Source organism: Argopecten irradians, chromosome 5, assembly GCF_041381155.1.
Source record: "Argopecten irradians isolate NY chromosome 5, Ai_NY, whole genome shotgun sequence".
NCBI lineage: Eukaryota > Metazoa > Mollusca > Bivalvia > Pectinida > Pectinidae > Argopecten > Argopecten irradians.
In genome coordinates, this window is record NC_091138.1 from 25,980,698 (window position 1) to 26,005,215 (window position 24,518).

Consider the following 24,518-nt stretch of genomic DNA (forward strand, 5'->3'; position numbering starts at 1 on the left):
AAGATAGATCTGATTGTTACCTTTACAGTTTTTCTAAGAAAAACAATTAAAGTCATTACATAAATGAAACTTGATCAAGTCTTGTATATTAGCATAATAAATAATATAAATCAGCTTTCCATTATTTATATTTATTATGATTTCATACAGTTTACTTGTATACCTGTTCAATGCAAACTTTGATACATGTATCAGATGGGTATATGATATGTGTATTAAAGAAACTACAGTTCTACTTAGTATAAATTTTCTTAACAAAGTGAAGATGAATTTGTAACGAGTACTTGTACTATCATACTCACTGCAAGAACAAGAGTAATGTTATATCATATTGTCTACAGACCACTCCAGTAAAATTTTCTACTTTTAGCAAAACTCCATTGTTTATACTGTGGTAAATTTAATCACCGAAAAATATTTTTTCTGATAATGTACTAGCAGACGACATCTGGTTGTAATCTACTATAATAATCAAGTAATGGCTCAAGTATAAGTAGTATCTTTAGGATGAATATCATATCCCTTTTAGAGCATCTGCCCATATGTTCCATGGGGTTGAACACATTACATTTATCTGATGATAATTTACATCCCTCTTTTTAACTCAAATTAAGTTGTAATCCATTCAAGAGCTAAGACAGGCACAACTTCTGGACACAAAGCAAAATTTCCAGTGATAAACCTTCTTAATGTAATATAAAAACTAAGATAATGTGAAAATCACTGGCTTGCTATTATCATAAAAGCTATTTAATAATGCTTGAACGTAGATATGTTATAAGAATATATTTGAGTGATTATTATTTTAAGATATTGTATTAAAATATTTACATAATCAAATCAAAATTTGGCTGGATTTGTCATTCCACATAAACTATTAAACTGGTCAAATTAAGGGACTAGATCATCATACTTTATAGAAGCACAAACATTTATGAGTGATTCAGCAACAGAAATGAGTAATACCTGTTCCCATGAAAGCAGTATCTTGTACAATATTGAAAACATAGATTTTTTAACATCATTAGCTCTCCAACAAACAAAATCATTTAGATCACAGCTAAGTCTGAGCTACACATTTGGACGGTCCAGACATTTACATGTATACACATGTAGTACAATACATATACACAAAACTTTCACAGAATGTTCACAGCCATTTAATTCAAAAGTAGAAAATTGTCTTTGTTGTTTCAAAATTCATCTTGATAGTAAAGTATTATGTCGTGCCTACGTTACAAACATATTCGATGTTCCACAATCCAACTTGAAAGGTTCACAGTAATGGCACAGTATCCAGGTAACGTCTACCTTTTGTCCAAGCTATTGTTACGTTATTCCACCAAGTAACAAGGAGAGCACCTAGTTCTCTCCCAAATACCCCCGGTACATTATAAGAGTATTTCTGATATAAATCAACCAGCTATTGATATGAATCTCTTCATCAGCGATCTATCTTTTGTTTCAGAAACACTTCTTTGTGCAATGTGCCGATTTTTAAGAGATAATTCTCTGTAAAGACACCTAGTATTGTAAAATCAATGTCTACTAGACTGGTCAGTGTGAAGGAACTTTGTTGACATAGTTCATGATAGCGTTCTGTAAAACTTGTGCCCTCTGGCTCTCCTCCTCTCTAATACCGTTAAGTTCCGACTCTCGTGATTTTAACCTCCTTTTCAGATCCTCCACCTCTAAATCCTTCTCCTCCAGTGACTGTCGGTGACGAAGAAGTTGTTCTGAAATTATTAAAGATTTTCATCTTTATATAACAAAACAGTGCAATAGTATACAATAAAACTGACCCACTGAAAAAAATATGTAGTGATCTCAATTATTTCTTAGCTAAAGTAATACTGTTACAGTAGAATGCACCAAGATGCTTCTGTTAAACCTTTCTTACACAATTTTTTACCAACTGTCCATCTACAAAAGTTAGTGCAACCATAGTAAAACAAAAAGATAATTAAAAGAGGCCTCACAGAAAGTTTGAGATTACAAATTCACATGTGCTCTGGATAAAATAGTAACTGGGTGAAAGACATATTTTTAATACCAACAGTTCACAAATAACTATCTTACCAATATACAGTAAAACCCTCTAACTCGAACCCGGATTCCTCGAATACCGCCTATTCGTCGAACTGGTCGTACGGTCCCGACCGTCTCTCTATATAATCTATGTAACAAAACCCCGGATAGCTCGAACAGCTATTCCTCGAATACCCCTTATTCCTCGAACAGAAATATGTCCACGTTTCATCAAATACATAGAATTTACCCATGTATTCGTCGAACAGGTGTTCGGCCCTTGAGATTTTTTTTAACTGTGTCACACCTGACTGCACCGACCGACATGGATAATTGCTCACGATCTTGTGTTTATACAGTTGGCGTGTCAAGCCTTTTGGTTATTAAGGGATTAACGGTCTCATTATTACCTACCTACACAATCGCGGTTTGATGCTAATTTTATTTGAATATTTCAGAAGGAATAAGTTATGATGTCCTGTATATCATGTAATCAGAGATGCTTCTGTTAAACCTTTCTTACACAATTTTTTACCAACTGTCCATCTACAAAAGTTGGTGCAACCATAGTAAAACAAAAAGATAATTTAAAAGAGGCCTCACAGAAAGTTTGAGTACAAATTCACATGTGCTCGATAAAATACACTGGGGGAAAGACATATTTTTAATACCAACAGTTCACAAATAACTATCTTACCAAACCAATATACATAAACATGACAAACATTGTAATAGGAAGCCATTGATAAGATAACAGAAGAGCCTATGAAATGTCGGTATTCCTCATGTGGCCTATTTTATCACCGATACTACACTAACCTGACATCTTCCTGTCCGACTCCCCAAGCTGTTCCCGGAGTTCGGCCTGGATTTTCCTTTCCCCATCTAGTTTTGTAAGTGTCTGATTAAGATCGATCTTCACTTTGCCTACCTCAGCCAGTGTCATACTGTTCTTGTCAGACAGCTCCTGTGGATCAGTTACCAAATTAAATTTAATTTCTATATTGATAAAATCTTTCAGTTACCAAATTAAATTTAATTTCTATATTGATAAAATCTTTCCAGAGTGACCCAAGCCATTTGAATTGAACACAAGAAACATAATATAAAATCTAGTACAAAAACAACCATTACAGTATTAACTCTAATGCAGTATAATGCATGTGAACTCCAGTTCACTACAATGCTAATTTTAGTACACAACAATGTTAACTTAAGGTAGACCGTCCCTTCTGGTTTCCTCTCAGGGATTTCGTTTATTTTTTGATATTTTGATTTTAGGTATATCCTGATCACAAAAACCACATAAAAATCATATATGTCACTGGGATAATTTTTCTTCCAGGGTTGCTTACAGATATGTACTAATGACATAACATTCCTCATTTTAAGGATTTTAAAATAAATAATATTCCCTCCCTGTAACATCCCTTAACATATAAAGAATACGCCGTAACATGTTCATACCTCAGTAGGTGACATAGAATTCATAACTCTATCAAATTAGCTGGGTTTTCCACAATAAAACGAAATACATGTATAATTATTCTAAAATAAGATCCGGGCCCAATTTTAGTGAAAAATCGCATCAAAATGGTCATGTTTTCTTTTTTTCTGAAAAAATGATCTCAGGAAAAATCGATTTGTTACAATTTCCATGAAGATTGACTTATTTGCAATAAGAAAAACCAATAAAAAGTATACCTTACCGTATTTTTTTTTTACAAAATATGACCGATTCGCTTTCAAAGCCCCTTAAATTTTGGCCTGAAAATCTTAGAATAGGTAAATCCGTTGCACTGTTTAATGTTTTATGCTATTCGAAGTATTTGCTCCAATGCCGATGTCAGAAGCGAGTTATTGCGAATTTGCATATTACAGAGTTATCTGCACTTGCGGGTAGGTTTTGATTGTGACGTCATGTGTTTGCGAGCATAACGTCATACATTTCAGAGAAAACGACGTAAATTGCGCTCACAAAATAATGACGTAACAATCGATACCTACCCCCAAGGGAGCTAACTCTTTAATATGCAAAGACTGAATAATAGATCGGTACGGAGAAATAAAATACCTTTGCCTGGATCCGGATAGTGATGTTAAATACGTATGACGTCACAGAAGGGACGGCCTACGTTAGTGACACTGCTTGTTATCTTAGTGAACTTTTATAGTGCACTATAATGCACTACAACTGCAAAGTTCAGTTTTCTCTCAAATGTCTTTTTATATGGAGCACAAATTTATATGGCTTTATGTTGAACTTCATTAATGTGAAATAGAAAACAGAATCTAAGATCTATTGTATTGTGAGTCACTTTTAATTGATGACCAACCTGCTGAAGTTCTTCGACACGACGTTTCATCAATTCCAGCTCCATGGTAAGTGAGCTGTTTTTGGACTGTAGTTCTGATGCCTGGGCAGACATTTGATTACACCGAGACTGGAGTTCATCCTTTAGGTGCATCTCAAGCTTCAGCTTCTCTTCCACATGTTGTTGACGTATCTCCTGTAACATTAGCGTATCCATTCTTAGTTCACAGAGTAACCTCCCTTCCAAACAAAATCATTTTTAAAGATAATTACCTAATACCAGGTTAACTAAAAACTGTAATAACAAGAGGCCCAGAGGGCCTGTATCGCTCACCTGGTTTTTTGTTAGTAATTATCACAAGAATCTGACAATTAGAAAAATAAGCAAAATTGACTCCCAAAGTTTAATTTTGAATCACAACCATACAATGATGCTATTGATACCATACAAATATGCTATCCAATACATAGGTTCAGAGACAAAGTAATTTATATGAAAATAGTAGCCTAATTGACCTTTTTGACCTCGCATCTATTGCCGTTTAAGGCCCCGGGGGTCAGCCCTATCATTTGTACAATTTCAAATCCCAACCCTATAAGGATGCTACCATTGCATTATAAGTGCTCTTCCATTCTTAGTTGCAGAGAAGAAGTCGTTTATATGGAAATAGCTAAATTGACCCCTTTTGACCCCACCCTTCAGGCTCCTGGGGGGGTCAGCCCCATCATTTGCAAAATTTTGAATCCAAACCCTTTAAGGATGTAACCATTGCATTATGAGCGCAATCCCATGTTAAGTTGCAGAGAAAAAGTCATTTATATGGAAATTGACCATTTTTGACCCCGCCCCTCAGGCCCCCGGGGGTCAGCCCTATCATTTGCTCAATTTGGAATCCCCAGCCTACAAGGATGCTACCATTGCATTATGGGTGCTATACCATGCTTAGTTGCAGAGAAGAAGTCATTTATATGGAAATAGCCAAATTGACCCCTTTTGATCCCGCCCCTCAGGCCCCCCGGGGGTCAGCCCTATCATTTGCACAATTTGGAATCCCCACACTATAAGGATGCTACCATTGCATTATGGGTGCTATACCATGCTTAGTTGCAGAGAAGAAGTCATTTATATGGAAATAGCCAAATTGACCCCTTTTGACCCCGCCCCTCAGGCCCCCGGGGGGTCAGCCCTATCATTTGCACAATTTTGAATCCCCACCCTATAAGGATGCTACCATTGCATTATGGGTGCTATACCATACTTAGTTTCAGAGAAGAAGTCGTTTATATGGAAATAGCCAAATTGGCCCCTTTTGACCCCGCCTCTCAGGCCCCCGGGGGGTCAGCCCCATTATTTGTACAATTTTGAATCCCCACCCTATAAGGATGATATCATTGCATTATGGGTGCTATCCCATGCTTGGTTTCAGAGAAGAAGTCGTTTATATGGAAATAGCCAAATTGACCCCTTTTGGCCCCGCCCCTCAGGCCCCCTGAGGGGGTCAGCCCCATCATTTGTACAATTTTCAGTTAGTAGCCCATAAGGATGCTACCAGTCAAATTTTATTGAAATCCGACCAGCGGTTATGGAGAAGAAGTCGAATGTTGACGGACGCCGGACGCCGGACGCCGGACGACGGACGCCGGACGCTGCGGTATCCCATAAGCTCACCTCGGTCCTTTGGACCAGGTTAACTAAAAAATAAGAAGTTACTGGACTTTTCTATGGCATAACAAGGTTCTATAATTTGTATACAGGCATTTCTGTTTTTAAAAAAAAATGGCTTTGTATCTGAATTTGCAGCAATTGTTCTAGATGGCATGTATTGATTTAAACAGGGCCCAACCTCTTCACTCATGAGTTTCTGTTTCGCTAGACTAAGCTGTTCCTCATGGTGTAGTTTGTTGTTCATGTTAGCGTTTTTATGTTTACTGATTTCCTCCTCTAATGCTAAGCGATTCATCTCCAGCTTCTGAATCCTCTCCCTCAGGGCACTTTCCGTCTCATCAGCCTCCTGTCGTACTCGAGCCACCTACATAAACATCAACGTTACTCATCTCAACATCAATCCTCACTAGATTCAGTTTTCTGCCTCCACTAACTAAAGGCTTTATTGCGTTTTAATTTATTATAATTTTTCTTGGATTTTTTTTATTGGTCAATTTATATCATGTTTGTTTTATGTGTGTCTTGAAGATTCAACTGAAAATTCTGCCTAGAAAATTCAACTTCTTTGCCCAATTGTTATACATCTCACAAAACTTTTTATATAACTTGAGTTACTGGAGTATCTGTTTAAAATTATTCTAATTGTTCGAGTTCTACATACAAAGATATACATAGCTGCAGTAACCTTTTTACGTTTTCTGACCCAATATTAATACTACAATATAGGCAATATATTTTTTCCTGTGAAATAACGTATAATGAGTTGACTTTTTTGTCTGATCTGAATACTATGACATTTTACCTCTTTTTGTCTGATCTAATCTGAATACTATGACATTTTACCTCTTTTTGTCGGATCTGATCTGAATACTATGACATTTTACCTCTTTTTGTCGGAGCTGATCTGAATACTATGACATTTTACCTCTTTTTGTCGGATCTGATCTGAATACTATGACATTTTACCTCTTTTTGTCGGAGCTGATCTGCATACTATGACATTTTACCTCTTTTTGTCGGATCTGATCTGAATACTATGACATTTTACCTCTTTTTGTCGGAGCTGATCTGAATACTATGACATTTTACCTCTTTTTGTCGGATCTGATCTGAATACTATGACATTTTACCTCTTTTTGTCGGAGCTGATCTGAATACTATGACATTTTACCTCTTTTTGTCGGAGCTGATCTGAATACTATGACATTTTACCTCTTTTTGTCAGGAGCTGATCTGAATACTATGACATTTTACCTCTTTTTGTCGGAGCTGATCTGAATACTATGACATTTTACCTCTTTTTGTCGGAGCTGATCTGAATACTATGACATTTTACCTCTTTTTGTCGGAGCTGATCTGAATACTATGACATTTTACCTCTTTTTGTCGGAGCTGATCTGAATACTATGACATTTTACCTCTTTTTGTCGGAGCTGATCTGAATACTATGACATTTTACCTCTTTTTGTCGGAGCTGATCTGAATACTATGACATTTTACCTCTTTTTGTCGGAGCTGATCTGAATACTATGACATTTTACCTCTTTTTGTCGGAGCTGATCTGAATACTATGACATTTTACCTCTTTTTGTCGGAGCTGATCTGAATACTATGACATTTTACCTCTTTTTGTCGGAGCTGATCTGAATACTATGACATTTTACCTCTTTCTGTCGGAGCTGATCTGAATACTATGACATTTTACCTCTTTCTGTCGGCGCTGATCTGAATACTATGACATTTTACCTCTTTTTGTCGGAGCTGATCTGAATACTATGACATTTTACCTCTTTTTGTCGGAGCTGATCTGAATACTATGACATTTTACCTCTTTTTGTCGGAGCTGATCTGAATACTATGACATTTTACCTCTTTTTGTCGGAGCTGATCTGAATACTATGACATTTTACCTCTTTTTGTCGGAGCTGATCTGAATACTATGACATTTTACCTCTTTTGTCGGAGCTGATCTGAATACTATGACATTTTACCTCTTTTTGTCGGAGCTGATCTGAATACTATGACATTTTACCTCTTTTTGTCGGAGCTGATCTGAATACTATGACATTTTACCTCTTTTTGTCGGAGCTGATCTGAATACTATGACATTTTACCTCTCTTTCTGTCGGAGCTGATCTGAATACTATGACATTTTACCTCTTTTTGTCGGAGCTGATCTGAATACTATGACATTTTACCTCTTTTTGTCGGAGCTGATCTGAATACTATGACATTTTACCTCTTTTTGTCGGAGCTGATCTGAATACTATGACATTTTACCTCTTTTTTGTCGGAGCTGATCTGAATACTATGACATTTTACCTCTTTTGTCGGAGCTGATCTGAATACTATGACATTTTACCTCTTTTGTCGGAGCTGATCTGAATACTATGACATTTTACCTCTTTTGTCGGAGCTGATCTGACTATGAATACTATCTGAATACTATTTTACCTCTTTTGTCGGAGCTGATCTGAATACTATGACATTTTACCTCTTTTTGTCGGAGCTGATCTGAATACTATGACATTTTACCTCTTTTTGTCGGAGCTGATCTGAATACTATGACATTTTACCTCTTTTTGTCGGAGCTGATCTGAATACTATGACATTTTACCTCTTTTTGTCGGAGCTGATCTGAATACTATGACATTTTACCTCTTTTTGTCGGAGCTGATCTGAATACTATGACATTTTACCTCTTTTTGTCGGAGCTGATCTGAATACTATGACATTTTACCTCTTTTTGTCGGAGCTGATCTGAATACTATGACATTTTACCTCTTTTTGTCGGAGCTGATCTGAATACTATGACATTTTACCTCTTTTTGTCGGAGCTGATCTGAATACTATGACATTTTACCTCTTTTTGTCGGAGCTGATCTGAATACTATGACATTTTACCTCTTTTTGTCGGAGCTGATCTGAATACTATGACATTTTACCTCTTTTTGTCGGAGCTGATCTGAATACTATGACATTTTACCTCTTTTTGTCGGAGCTGATCTGAATACTATGACATTTTACCTCTTTTTGTCGGAGCTGATCTGAATACTATGACATTTTACCTCTTTTTGTCGGAGCTGATCTGAATACTATGACATTTTACCTCTTTTTGTCGGATCTAATCTGAATACTATGACATTTTACCTCTTTTTGTCGGAGCTGATCTGAATACTATGACATTTTACCTCTTTTTGTCGGAGCTGATCTGAATACTATGACATTTTACCTCTTTTTGTCAGATCTGATCTGAATACTATGACATTTTACCTCTTTTTGTCGGAGCTGATCTGAATACTATGACATTTTACCTCTTTTTGTCGGAGCTGATCTGAATACTATGACATTTTACCTCTTTTTGTCGGAGCTGATCTGAATACTATGACATTTTACCTCTTTTTGTCGGAGCTGATCTGAATACTATGACATTTTACCTCTTTTTGTCGGAGCTGATCTGAATACTATGACATTTTACCTCTTTTTGTCGGAGCTGATCTGAATACTATGACATTTTACCTCTTTTTGTCGGAGCTGATCTGAATACTATGACATTTTACCTCTTTTTGTCGGAGCTGATCTGAATACTATGACATTTTACCTCTTTTTGTCGGAGCTGATCTGAATACTATGACATTTTACCTCTTTTTGTCGGAGCTGATCTGAATACTATGACATTTTACCTCTTTTTGTCGGAGCTGATCTGAATACTATGACATTTTACCTCTTTTTGTCGGAGCTGATCTGAATACTATGACATTTTACCTCTTTTTGTCGGAGCTGATCTGAATACTATGACATTTTACCTCTTTTTGTCGGAGCTGATCTGAATACTATGACATTTTACCTCTTTTTGTCGGAGCTGATCTGAATACTATGACATTTTACCTCTTTTTGTCGGAGCTGATCTGAATACTATGACATTTTACCTCTTTTTGTCGGAGCTGATCTGAATACTATGACATTTTACCTCTTTTTGTCGGAGCTGATCTGAATACTATGACATTTTACCTCTTTTTGTCGGAGCTGATCTGAATACTATGACATTTTACCTCTTTTTGTCGGATGATCTGATACTATTTACCTCTTTTGTGACTGATCTGAATACTATGACATTTTACCTCTTTTTGTCGGAGCTGATCTGAATATACTATGACATTTTACCTCTTTTTGTCGGAGCTGATCTGAATACTATGACATTTTACCTCTTTTTGTCGGAGCTGATCTGAATACTATGACATTTTACCTCTTTTTGTCGGAGCTGATCTGAATACTATGACATTTTACCTCTTTTTGTCGGAGCTGATCTGAATACTATGACATTTTACCTCTTTTTGTCGGAGCTGATCTGAATACTATGACATTTTACCTCTTTTTGTCGGAGCTGATCTGAATACTATGACATTTTACCTCTTTTTGTCGGAGCTGATCTGAATACTATGACATTTTACCTCTTTTTGTCGGAGCTGATCTGAATACTATGACATTTTACCTCTTTTTGTCGGAGCTGATCTGAATACTATGACATTTTACCTCTTTTTGTCGGAGCTGATCTGAATACTATGACATTTTACCTCTTTTTGTCGGAGCTGATCTGAATACTATGACATTTTACCTCTTTTTGTCGGAGACTGATCTGAATACTATGACATTTTACCTCTTTTTGTCGGAGCTGATCTGAATACTATGACATTTTACCTCTTTTTGTCGGAGCTGATCTGAATACTATGACATTTTACCTCTTTTTGTCGGAGCTGATCTGAATACTATGACATTTTACCTCTTTTTGTCGGAGCTGATCTGAATACTATGACATTTTACCTCTTTTTGTCGGAGCTGATCTGAATACTATGACATTTTACCTCTTTTTGTCGGATCTGATCTGAATACTATGACATTTTACCTCTTTTTGTCGGAGCTGATCTGAATACTATGACATTTTACCTCTTTTTGTCGGAGCTGATCTGAATACTATGACATTTTACCTCTTTTTGTCGGAGCTGATCTGAATACTATGACATTTTACCTCTTTTTGTCGGAGCTGATCTGAATACTATGACATTTTACCTCTTTTTGTCGGAGCTGATCTGAATACTATGACATTTTATCTCTTTTTGTCGGAGCTGATCTGAATACTATGATATTTTACCTCTTTTTGTCGGAGCTGATCTGCATCCCTCAAGTCATCCTTATGTCTTATTCGCTCCTGTTGAAGTCGTTCTGTAAGATATTACATACTCCATGTGACATCTTTGTAGACAAAGCATTAAAAAAGCGTGTAAAGCTAAGGTTCAAACAACTGAGCAAATTGTGTGAAAATATTTCAAAAACATCAGAAATGATTACTAATACCATTCCTAATGTACAATATTTATTACTATCAAGTGCACCAAAGGCAAGAAATTAAACAATTTGAAACACAGAAATCTCTGAAATACCGATCCAATTCCAAAACTGCTGCCATGTTTACTGGTTAAGTAGCTTGAATACTCGGGTAACTCAAAGTTTGGCTGCTGACTTTGATATAATGAGATTTGATTGTACTGCAAAAGTGGTTTCTTGTGTAGTTAAGACATTTATCACAAATGTATAATAATTACCATCAAAATGTGTTCCTTTCAGTTTGATTTCTGCTGCTAAATGTGTAGTTTGTTCTCTCAACTCAAATATCTGATCCTGTTGTAACCGACACTTTCTTTCTGCATCTTCCAGCTGGAAAAAGTTTAATACCAAAAATATTAAAATATTTTATGAAAATTATCTCTTTTAAGAAAATTCAGCAAAAAATCACTCTTGATATTGATTTTGTGTTAAAGATGCTCCATCTCAGACAGAGCATACCTAAACAATATTCATCAATTGAACAATAATAGGTGTTTAATCGTATATATATATCTCTAATTAACATAAAAAATAATATGAAATAATTGATTTTGCTTTTGGTGCATGTGCAATCAGTACTTCATTCCATATAGGATATAGTGCCTCAGATTTTTTTCGGGACGCAATTAATTATTTTAAATATTTTTATCTTGAAGTAAAATTAGAAACTCAAACTTTTCAATAGTGGTAATGGTGTAAAGTAAGTAACTTTTGTAACTGAAGAAAACTACTAACTTGTCTGCTCCTGTTTTTTACTAGAGTAAAATACAGTTTGTCAGCAGTGGCGCATCTGTAAAATTAATTTTGATTTATGTTTTCTCTTTTTTGATTTAATGACACCTTTTCATATAAAATTCTTAATTACCTTGGTCTCCAGCTGTATGTTTTTGTCGTGGGCCACAGACACCTCTTTGTATAGTTTGGCCTCAGTAACTGCGCGATCCTGAAACAATCAAGTATTATACTGAATATAATTAAAGTAGTGACATGCTTTTCCTTGTGTCTGCACTTCACTAACCTGGAAAGATTTGTTTTGAGCAAGAGGTTTTCACTTCATTTTTCAGACAACACTGACTTTGGTGAAAACTGAAGGAAAATGGACAATTGATTATGAATGCATACTGATTTCATTCAGGAATGTGGCAATTTATCAACCCTTAAAACTCTCCTAAATGATTTAAATCTTCAAACAAGTTCACATTTGGTTACCTATCTTATTAATTGAGGATACACAAGGTACAGGTTTCTTTCAAATTAAAGATGATTTACTGGCTAGCTTTCTGTTAGAGCTAACAAGACACAACAATTGATTAAAAGTAAACTGAATTCACATTCTTTTATTAGCCTACCTCCTGATATCTGCGGAGATCCTCCTGATGACCACCCATTTTGTCAGACAATTCCTGTTTGAGTTTGGTGATCAACATGGAATAGTCGTTACATTTCTGTTCTGTGAGGGCGAGTTCTGACTCTGTCATGGCAAGTCTGTATCAGAAGTAAAACATGATAAAACACAATTCAAATTGTGTTAAAAGTACAAATAATAATATAGAAACAAATCTAATTTTCAATAAAATTATTTGGGTTTCTTACAATATGATGAAAACGGTAAGCATCACAAGAGGAAGCACTGTATCTCCAGTGGAAACAAACAGAGAAACATTAAAGAAATAAACACTGTATTCTTAATGGACACTTTAGTATCAAACAAGAGATCCCAGAGGGATCTTGGTGCCCATCAAAGAATGATCTACAACATGGCAACGGAAAGAGTGATCTTTTCTCTGCTTTTCAAATTTTTATTACATACTACATATGAAATTTGAGAAAGATCCTTTTAGTACTTTCTGAAATATATAGCAGTAATTATATATATTAAAAGCCTCAACTATCAAAATCCAAGATGTTTGCCTATCGGCAATCTTGTTGATCGATCAGTCCCAAAATGCAATGTGCACAACTGGACCTCTAGGGGAACATGCACATGAAATTTGATACAAATCCATTCAAAACTTTCTGAAAAATAGCAGTAACAAATTTCAATTATCAAAATCCAAGACGGCGTCCTGTCCGCCATCTTGTTCACCGATCGGTCCCAAAATGCAATATGCATAACTGGACCTATAGGGGAACCTGCGAATAAAATTATGGACAAATCCCTATAGCACTTTCTTAGAAATAGCGGTAACAAACTTCAATTGTGAAAATCTAAGATGGTTTCCTGTCCGCCATTTTGTTAACCGATCAGTCCCAAAATTCAATATGCACAGCGCTAGCTAGACCCCTAGGGGAACCTGCATATGAAATTTGAGACAAATCTCTTAAGTACTTTCAGAGAAGTAGCGGTAACAAACTTCACTCATCAAAATCCAAGATGGCGTCCTGTCGGCCATCTTGTTCACCAATCGGTCCAAAACTTCAATATGCACAACTAGGGACCTAGGGGAACCTGTGCATGAAATTTGAGACAAATTCCTTCGTTACTTTCTGAGAAATAACGGTAACAAACTTCAATTGTCAAAATCCAAGATGGCAGCCTATCGGCCATCTTGTACATCGATCAGTACTAAAATGCAATATGCATAACCAGGGATCTAGGGGAACCTGCACATAAAATTTGAGATAGATCCCTTTAATACTTTCTGAGAAATAGCGGTAACAAACTTCAAATGTCAAAATCCAAGATGGCAGCCTGTCGGCCATCTTGTTGACAGATCGGTCCCATAATGCAATATGCACAACAAGGGCCCTAGGGGAATCTGCATGTGAAATTTGAGACATATCCCTTCAGTACTTTCTAAGAAATAGCTGAAACAAGAATTGTTAATGGATGGAAGGACGGACCATGGACGAAAGGTGATTTGAATAGCCCATCATCTGATGATGGTGGGCTAAAAAGATGCCACATAATTTGAGTAAGTGTCGGTTGTGTTTATGATAATTTTGAATAAGTGGTCAATAATTACATCACTTACTTAGAAGCGATAGAGTTAAAGGAAGACTTCCTCTCCTCCAGTGCTCCTTGTAGGTTGGTAATTTTATCTGTAGCTGACCTGTAAAGCAAATAAAGACATAATTATTGATACTTTCTAAAGAGACAGCTTTATCATTTCAATAACCTTAAAGAGCATGTTTATGTCTTCTTATAAACTGTACATTTCTTTTTTGAAACATGATCTGTTCTTGTTTCAGTCACATCATTTTATTTTCCATTAATCAATGTTAAACTTTTTAATGGGAAACAAACTGAGAATGTTTTATTCCATTTTACACAAAATAATGACGTAACACAATCAGCATACAAAATTTGTAATTATAAAATGATTTCTTTACCTTTTGGATCGGCGGAGTAGTTCTTCTTGTTTGTCTATTGTGTCCATAAGGTCATTCATCTGAAGAAAAAACACCAAAGTTGCAGTGTAAAAATTTACTTATTCTATCATGCTTACTGTATTCTGTTTTATTATTCAACTAACATGCTAGATTGTTGATCTACGAATGATTAAGTTAACATGTAAATATGTGATTTCTGACAAAAAACATGGTAAGCTATTCCTATTCTGTCATCCAAAACACACATATCCACACATGGACAATTTCAACTCTAAAACAAGTTATGTGGTATTAGAAGTGCAAAAACTATATATAATCAATGAGCAATGTTGTTAAATTGAAATAATGGATCACACTGTTTTCATACACTGTATATATTTTACAGCACTTGGTTTCCTACCTGTAATGATTTGTCATGCTCCATTTGTTTCATGTGTTTAGACATAAGTGTTATCTTTTTACTGTATTCGCCGGTCACAAGAGCGCGATCCTCATTCTGACTGATGGCTGTTTCTGTAATAAGAAATATATTACATGAAAGAATTGCCAAATAGTTTATAAAACAAATAAAATCATAAAAAAAATTGAAAGAAATCTGAAATGTGTGGAAATGCAAGAAAAAACGACAAAAAGAACAATTTTTCAAACGTTTTTGTAATGTTTTAAACTTATATTTTAAAAGATTATTTTAAATTCTAATTATACCTCGTTAAGCGACCAAATTCTTCCTTACCTATAGACTTTAAGATGTCCACAGGAATATTATTACCAGCTAACTCCATCCTACACAGTGTTTTGTTGGTCTGTAACATTTCCAATAAAGCACGTCCTCCAAGCAGTCCTATGCTGTTCCAACGCAGGTCTGAATAAAACATTTACTGATTAATAATACAATTATACTGATTTCATTCATGATAATGATGGCATTATCTTGCTTATTTATAAGAGCACTCACTTGAAGTTTTTACATGAGAAACAGGTCTGTAACATTTCCAATAAAGCACGTCCTCCAAGCAGTCCTATACTGTTCCAACGCAGGTCTGAATAAAACATTTACTGATTAATAATACAATTATACATAGAAACACTAACTTCACATACAAATATGTATGCAACATTGTAAACTGTTGTTTTTGGGTTTTTGTTAAAGTGAATAGTCGGGCAAAGAAAACCAGTCTAAATGCGTTCATTGGCCTTCCAAAAGTTCTCACATATTAATACGTTGGTCAAGTTCTGCTTAGTTTCCCAGTTCTGACCATTAAAGTAAAGAAAAGTTGAAAGCATTGAAAGCGAGGCTGCGTGGAAATGTAACCACGGACATAGTGAGCCGGGAGGACGTTTTAGAATTTCCATACTTTAAATTAATTTCTTCGTACACAGACAGATTTTGACGAGAGATTTTATTTTTCCATTTCATAAGAAATTATACTGGATACATTCACACCATTTTTACCGACTTAAGCCATCCTTGCCCGACTGTTCACTTTAATTTTCACTTTTATACATATGGATACAACAAAAAATGCTAATTGTATAAATCAATGTACTTTTAACTGTGATATGCCTATTGTCTTCCATGTCAAACAAAATACTGTACATCAAATAATGATATGTGCATAAACATTGTATACCGGTACCTATTTTGAGATAAAGTGGTTTATCTCCCCTAGTTTAGAATTAAACATTGCTTGAAGTGACTCTTTCTGTACCTAATTATTACCTAGAGATCTCAGTGTGCTGTTCCTCTTGAGAGCTGCGGAGAGCTCTACAGCCCCATCGTGGTTGATCTGGTTGTTTCTGATGTCTAATGCCTGAAGACTGTCATTGGAGCCCACTCCTTCACAGAACAAAGCAAAGGAGTTGTCCAGCATCCCCAGAGCATTCCATTCCAAACACAAGCTGTGAAGAAAATGTTACTGGTCAGTAAAGCATACGTACACAATCGATTCCAGAGACATGGTAAATATATCATCTGAATTAATTGCTTCCACAAGAAACCACCTACATTGTGCAATAAACTACTTTAAATTCACTTTTACTTATTATGATGATAGTTTGATACCATGAAAATTAATCATTAATTTAAAAGTATCTCACACTGTCTATCAAACTAAGAATCATACCTGAGAAGGGTGTGGTTGTGTCGTAACATCTTTCCTAGAAAGTCCACACCAGTTCCTCGAATGTTGTTTCCCTACAAAAAAGTGAAATTTACTTGATGTAGATATAAGGCATTTTAGTTATTGTTACTTTAAAAAAAAAATCTTCAAAATAATCAATTATCTGTATCACCATAAAATTTGAACTGATGTACATCCTTAATCAAAGTCATATAATTAGAATTAATATCTCACCTTCATGTCAAGCTTTTTACAAAAGTTATTTGTTGAAAATCCATAAGCAAGTCCTTTAACACCTGCCAAAGACGAAAATAGTTTTTAATGTTAAAGTTTTACATATCTATGCATGTGATATGAACATTTTATTACAGTGTTCTACCCAAAAAGGGTGCTTAAACAAATTGAAGAAATTAATAGGTCCTTAATAGGACCAAATTTGGGCTAGGTCCCTTGTAATTAATATGGCCAAATTAGGGCTACCGTATCATTTCATAAAATCCCTGCATAGAGTAAGAAATGAATCAATTTGCAAAAGAAATCAAAGAGACAAACATGCACAGTTTTCATAGTTTCGGGCCTCAAAAAGGAGGAGGGGTGCTTATAGGGACAGGGGCGCTTATTAGGTCGCATACAGTAATTAATTTTCTCCTCAATTTAGAGCTATGGATCGGATTTCAAAAAACTATTTTTCCATACCATCTTCACTCAGCATACAGTCAGCAAACTTAATTTCTCTGAAGTTCTTGTCAGTAGCAATTGTCTTCCCAAGAGCATGGCATGTCTTAGCTGATAAACTGTTTGTAGACAGATCTAAAACATGTTTCCCTTTACCACCATCAAAACTGAAAGAAAAATTAAATCTTGTTATGTTACAAATGTTAAACATCAAAGAACACAATAAAACACAATACATTATTGACATGACGAAATTAAATAAATTGAGAATAAAGATATTATTTGACAAACAAATACAAAAGTAATGAATGTTTATAATCTCTTTCAAACATGTACATGTATGCAACATTATCAGTTTCTCATGTACATTTTCCAAATGAATTACAAAACCCATTTCTTACCTTTTTAATTGGGCTAAAACACAATCCTGTGGTTCGATATGGTTTTCTTTGCAGAGCCGCATGAAAACATGCTTGAAGCTCTCCATGTTCAACCTTTAACACACATAAAAAGAAAAAATACAGTCAATATTGCTTAATGATATTAAAGAACACTGTGCTAGCTTCCTATTACTTTCATAGACATATGGTACATGAATAATTAAAAAGGCATCATATACCTAACATATTTTTATTGTGCCTGCATGTACTGTATATATATATATGGGACAAAGAAGTAATTCTGACAGTGTGGACAAAAAAAATGTCAAATTTTCAGGGCAATCTGCCCCTTTATCAAGACACAAAATGAACATGATTACATAATATGACACGAACAGTAAAACGGGACAATGAAAGAAGACAAATATATGTAACAGCACAATAGAGCGCAATTAAGCCTTCAGCAAGTGGCAGCTTAAGGCAGGATCTACCAAAAAAGTAACCATGCTGTTCGGCAGAATGCTACAATATGAGCAGTGGCTGGAGAGCGTGCCACGTGTGACGTCAAATGTGTGGCGAAATTTAAATAAGTAGTGCTCATTTGTATCGGATGCAAATTTAGTCGCCTATCTCCTCGGTGGGTGGGTGCAATTGAAAAGCTAGTGATCAATTGATGTCAATTTGCAATATATAAATATTGAACGTTCGTTAATGCCCCTGGGATAGTGGGTCTGTAGATAGGTAATCCAGAATCTCTCTCTCGATCGACGCTTGGTTTGTTTCCAGTAGGAACAGTGCTCAATTGCAATCCCCTATATATACTCATCAAGAGTCATTTACATGTATAGTCTCGGGATTCCTAACACTTATCTATCATTATGTAAAAATCTAAAATTCGATAAAAGTTATCTATGCATACATACATGTACAACTTCAATTTCTATTCATAAAAATGTACATGTAGTGGTTTTTATTTTTCTCCAAAAAGAGATGCACTTTCCGGAAACAGAATTCGAAATGACCATCAAATTCATTATTTGTATCTGTCTCAAGTTGAGATTTTCTTCCATTACAACAAGCAATACATAGACATATTAACTACTAATTGTAAATAGTAAAAAATTGCAAACAATTGTCTATCTACAGCACCTATGAATGTCCTTTTGATGATATTGATAGTCTTGGAAGTACAAATACATTGTACCTTATTATGGTATAACTATAAATGGACAAAAGTAAATGAGTCTGATTTTATATTCGAACTATGTCAAGATTTTTAAATGACTGGCCTGCTTATGATTTGGTGCAAGGTGTCCTTTTGTCAGTTTTTAATTTTTTTTTAAATTTTTTATTATTATTTCTAAGTCTTTAATTGTATGACGCAGAGCACATATTTCAAATAACAAAAAAAGTGTTTATGTTATTTCATTTTAATATTTATCAACAGAATCGCTTCAAGAACGATAAAATGTGGAAATTGGGTACGAACCAAAGGGTTTGTAAATAACCAACCATGTTCAGACTTGCAGTTGAGAATGAAAAGTAAAATTTGCATCTAAATTCTGTACTCATGCCAACATGAAATAAATATCACATGAAAAGAAGTGTTTAGCACGCTCACTGAATCAAGACAATTACGTTTACTTACCTGGCTATCCAAAAACAACCAAATTCTCAATAATACAGGGACAATTTTCCTTTCATACCGCCATATTGAAACTTCTTGTTGCTATTCTGCGACGTCTTAAAAATGTTTGAAACGGAGCAATCGGTCGCTCTATCTAAGCGCGTAACTGATCACGATACATTTCTCTATCTTCAACGCCAGAGAGTTACTGATAGTTATAAACAAAAAACCACATGTTCGGTGTTTTGAAGGGTCTTCAGTATGGCCACAGAAGCTGCTTTGGTTGCAAACCGTCTTCAAGAAGCAAAAGAAACCAAAAGGATAGGTACATGTTGTATTTTTTTGCGAGAATGAAGATGCCATCACGATTAAGAAATAGTTGGAACCTATCAGTAGCTCGGTACCAAGTCCGGTCCGTACCATATCGTTTCTTCATACTTTTCAATCCAAACATTTTTTTTAAACATAATTAATTATTTACCATAGAATAAGTATCAAATCATTCATATAAATTTTGTACTTTTAATGATATCAGAAAAATGACAATTCCTTAAAAAAGATGCCTGTACTCAATTTGATATGTACATAATAAGAATTTATTGATTGAATACATTTGAATTATGTATTTAAAGGCCCACTACCTTTCCTAAACGGCTTTTAATTTTTAAAATGGGAATGTAAAACAAGATCGATAATTTTGTAGAGTCTTAAGAATTATTTACTTACCGTTAATACTACATTTATCATCACCTTCTGAACGATTTGATTAAAATAAATAACATATTTGTTTTCATAACGCGGGTCGTATTATGTTTCCCGCCGTCGTCCTAAATACCGCGCGGTAGTTGATTATCACTGCGCCAGACGGCAAAACAGCGAATTGACTCTCCACTGTTTTCATATGTTATGCAGGAAATCTTGCATATGCTTGGTGTCGTAACCTTATTTTAGGTCATCGGTATGCATTTTCTGATATTATTAATGTTTTTTAAGAAACTTTTATATTTTGCTCCGGAAATGTAATGGTTTTTAACATTCTTTATTCTGATTATTCTCGAAGTAGACAATAAAACAAAGCTTTCATATTTTTTCTGATTATCATATGCTGTATATCAATATAAGTGATAGGTTAGTGACAGTATTCAGTATAGTTTTGTTTCGGTGTTTTTTGGGTTTTTTTAATACATGTACTTATCAGAAACATATATACATGTATGTTATACATATATGTTTCTGTACGTATATATTATTTATATATTTTTCTATTCGTGCTTTTTATATCTATCATCGGGATTATGTTGTGTCAGAATCACAAATACATAATATATATGTTTCTGGTTGTCTACAACTAATACAGGCATGAAAAATGACATCAGAAATAGTAATCTGAAACATTACCAATAGCAATACAATATGCAAAAGATGGAACAAAATTTCTTTAAACTCTTTAATCCTTCTCTATACAAAATACAATTTTACAATATTTAAACTGCGAGTACTGTATATGTGTTGTTCAAATTCTTCTGATGGATTTGATAAAGACGTGTGACCTGGTAAACGCTAGATTCGTGAGCTTAAAACTAGCACAGTTATCTAGAAGCAACGAACAAGAATATAGAAGATAACTCACATAATAATTATACCTTATAAGTCTGACACGAAGTCTGAACATGAAATCCAGATAATTCAAAAGAAAAAAAAACTATGTACGAGTATTTATAATCAGATTGTATTCTTGGAGAAACCATTTTTTTCAACAACAGATCATGGCGTATATATACAGTCGACTGTTTAAATTACATTGATATTAGGCTTATCTATATTTGAGGACAACGAGAAACTTATTATTGTTTGAACTTCGCAAAAAATTAAATTAGCAACACTATTTAGAATAAAAAATGAACATGGCACCTTATTTTTAATCAGACATTTTTACCAAACCATATGTTATGCTCAGAAACTTCAGCATATGCTACACGTAATATGGACGAGTTCACTTTACCGGTACCACGATGTAGAAATGAACAATTAAAGAAATCTTTTATACCCTCTCCTATATCACAATGGAATTCACTCAGCCCTTCTATTTAGTCAACCGAATCTATAGTAGCATTAAAAAATTACCTAAAACACGACATCATATCTATTCCAAATTACGGAACTTCTAGCGAAAGAAAACTAACAGTTTTACGTACCAGGCTAAGGCATGAGTGCAGCACTCTACAATACGATCTTTTTAGAGTCAATCTTACTGATAATCCTTCGTGTCTGTGTGGAGAAATTGAAAATGTCTATCACTTCTTTTTATATCATGTTTATCTTTTCTTAGAAGTTTAAACCTCGAAGATATCAACCTGTTTGATTAAAATGTTTTACTCTGGGGAAACCCAATCTTATCTCTTGATCAGGATATCCAGATCTTTAATTACGTTTGTAAAACATTAAAGTACAAATCGTTTTTAATTTATTATCTTTTTGATAGACGCGTCATCTAAATTTCACTGTTTCGTTGTATACATACAAATTGTGCATGAAAATCAGGCAGTTCTCTTGAAATAACAAAGAAGGGTACATTGAGAAACAACTGTGAATAATCGCAATGTTATTTCAATTGATTTAACTTAACTAATTATCGTTATGTATATTTCGGTACTAAGCAGCCACTAGCCTTTAATATGTTTGTTTTGTATGTATGTGTGGAGAGGACATATTCATAAGTTGGTAAGAACTTGTGCCCAATCCTCTTTGTCAAATACCAAAAAGGCAAATAAAATAGGTTTTAAATCAATGAAAAACTAAATCAATAATTTGCTTTGTTTGTCTTTGTTACAGATTTGACAAGTTGTGGTTTGATGGAAGTTCCTGAGGCAATCTACATTTTTCTGAAACATACACCAGTTGAATCATGTACCTTTTCCAAGAATGTTTTAAAAAGAATACCACCTCGGTTCCCTATGGCATTCAAAACAATCCTAGGTGATTCTTATCAATATTCAATATTTATACAATACAATGATATTAATACGATACCAATATTGATTTATTATATAATCTGTATGGTTTAGAAATACAAAATAAAGTTACCTAAATAAAGCAGAAGTGGAGTTTATCACACGGAATTACAGCATTGATTTGAAGATGCACTTTGTGGTCTAAAATGGTATTGAGGTTTGATGGGAAACGACGGGAAACACAACGAACTGTATCTATTTTTATTTGTTCCTGAATATGACAAAGTTTATTCTAAAACAAAATGTAATCCATTACGAAACGTACAAGTCGGGATTATCCATAGATAAATCGTAAAATATAATTTTCTTCAGAGTTGGACATCAGTGAGAACAAATTGTCAGAACTCCCAGAGGAAATGAATGAGCTGACTGCTTTAACGACATTGGACATTTCCAGAAACCAATTCACACATGTACCTAATGTAGTATACCAGTACTCTAATTTACAACGCCTAAAACTGGACCACAACCAGCTAACAGGTGGGACACAGTTATAATGTAGTGGACCTACTTAGACACAATAAAGATTGAAAAAAAACCCAGCGGAAATGTGAAATAACAATAAGATTTGTAATACGTATATCTTGATATCATTTTTTAGATAGTGGCAAATAAAAAAAAAACATAACTGACTGGTCATATGCCACTATTTGTGTGAATATCTAAACTTTGTATCATTTTAACATCATGGACTAATAAAGCTGTGGCTAATCTCTTCATTGCAACATATTTCGCATATGATTTTATTCTGTTGCAGAAGGCGTTAAACATTTGACACTGCATTAAATAACTAATAAATGCACACGAAATGTTAATCTGATTTCAGACATCGATGTTGAAAGTCTAGAGCAAATGTCTTCTCTCCAACAAGTTGATTTGCGCAGTAATCCACTCTCAGCGGAAGTGATGTGTCGTCTGCTAGAGTCAAAAATCGAAGTACTGCTGGACAGGACGGGAGAGGGAGACACATGACCAAAACACTTGCTTATATATTTTTATCAAATATTTTGATGTAAAATAATCTAAACAAAATGATGTTTTACATTTATATATTTATCCTGTCGGGCTGAGCCTTTTATTAACTATATAAACAATTGTTATATTTTGTACATCAAAAGCCGTTAAGGAAACTAAATATAATGTACATGTACTTCTACAGAAATTTTGTGATAAACCCCAAAATACTTATTTTGTAACGCTATCGAGTACATTTGAAGAATACTTCAAATTTTGATAATTTCTGATTTTGTTTAAAAATCCGTTTTTATATTCATGTCAAGTCTTTCGAACAAATAACTGACTGTAAGAGTTTATTTGTGTCTGTGGGCTGTTATCAAATCTTGTACAAAATACCATTTATATAAATTTTATCAAAATAATTTTAAAATATAACGCACTCATATTGTTTATAAGGCATTGTGCAATGTAAATTTCAACATTTTATTGAAAATAAAACAAGTATGTATAAGCAGTATTCACACTGAATGTATTTTTATATTCTGATATGGATACAATCAACGTTAAATATAATATAATGATTTCTCACGTTGTGACAGAAGATGTTATTAATTTAAGAACGCGACCCATTTTCATTATAAAGGACAGATCCACAATAAACTACAGCTAAGCTAGTATCATGCAACAGACCCAAATGGATCCCAAACTTGCTTTCGAATGTAGTACAGTTGTAGAATTTCAGTCTCGAGCATCTTCGATCCTTTTTTTCATACGTATTCTGATCAACCGATACTTTTTGACGCTTTTAAGTTTTGACGCCAACGCTTCCAGCATACAAATATCCAGACAGTATGGGTCACTGGATTTCAAAATCACCCACTTCTTCCAACTTAAACAAATTCGTTATAGTAACTATCAGTGTGTCGTAGCTTTAGTTTCTAACACTGAGGAATATTGTAAAGCGACAAAGTTGTTTTTTTCAACCAATCCACTGAAATTAACAAGAGAGATTTTTGGTAACTTGG

At 34.5% G+C, this 24,518-nt stretch overlaps 2 protein-coding genes across 2 annotated transcripts; one reads left to right on the forward strand and one right to left on the reverse strand.

Moving 5' to 3' along the window:
- Positions 1-115: 115 nt before the first annotated feature.
- On the reverse strand, positions 116-19,721 carry LOC138323346 (leucine-rich repeat-containing protein 45-like). The gene is made up of 18 exons (XM_069267921.1): positions 19,547-19,721; positions 17,920-18,012; positions 17,540-17,685; positions 17,078-17,139; positions 16,847-16,917; positions 16,444-16,622; positions 15,457-15,585; positions 15,124-15,236; positions 14,724-14,782; positions 14,366-14,443; positions 12,740-12,875; positions 12,256-12,333; positions 11,609-11,720; positions 11,158-11,228; positions 6,187-6,372; positions 4,365-4,538; positions 2,848-2,995; positions 116-1,736 (listed from the first exon to the last, which is right to left on the reverse strand). Exons 2-18 carry the CDS (start codon positions 18,003-18,005, stop codon positions 1,558-1,560), a joined length of 2,007 nt encoding a protein of 668 aa, XP_069124022.1. The 5' UTR covers positions 18,006-18,012; positions 19,547-19,721; the 3' UTR covers positions 116-1,557.
- On the forward strand, positions 19,696-23,508 carry LOC138323351 (leucine-rich repeat-containing protein 20-like). Its single transcript, XM_069267928.1, has 4 exons — positions 19,696-19,850; positions 22,358-22,501; positions 22,849-23,016; positions 23,363-23,508. Exons 1-4 carry the CDS (start codon positions 19,787-19,789, stop codon positions 23,506-23,508), a joined length of 522 nt encoding a protein of 173 aa, XP_069124029.1. The 5' UTR covers positions 19,696-19,786.
- The last annotated feature ends 1,010 nt before the right edge of the window (positions 23,509-24,518 follow it).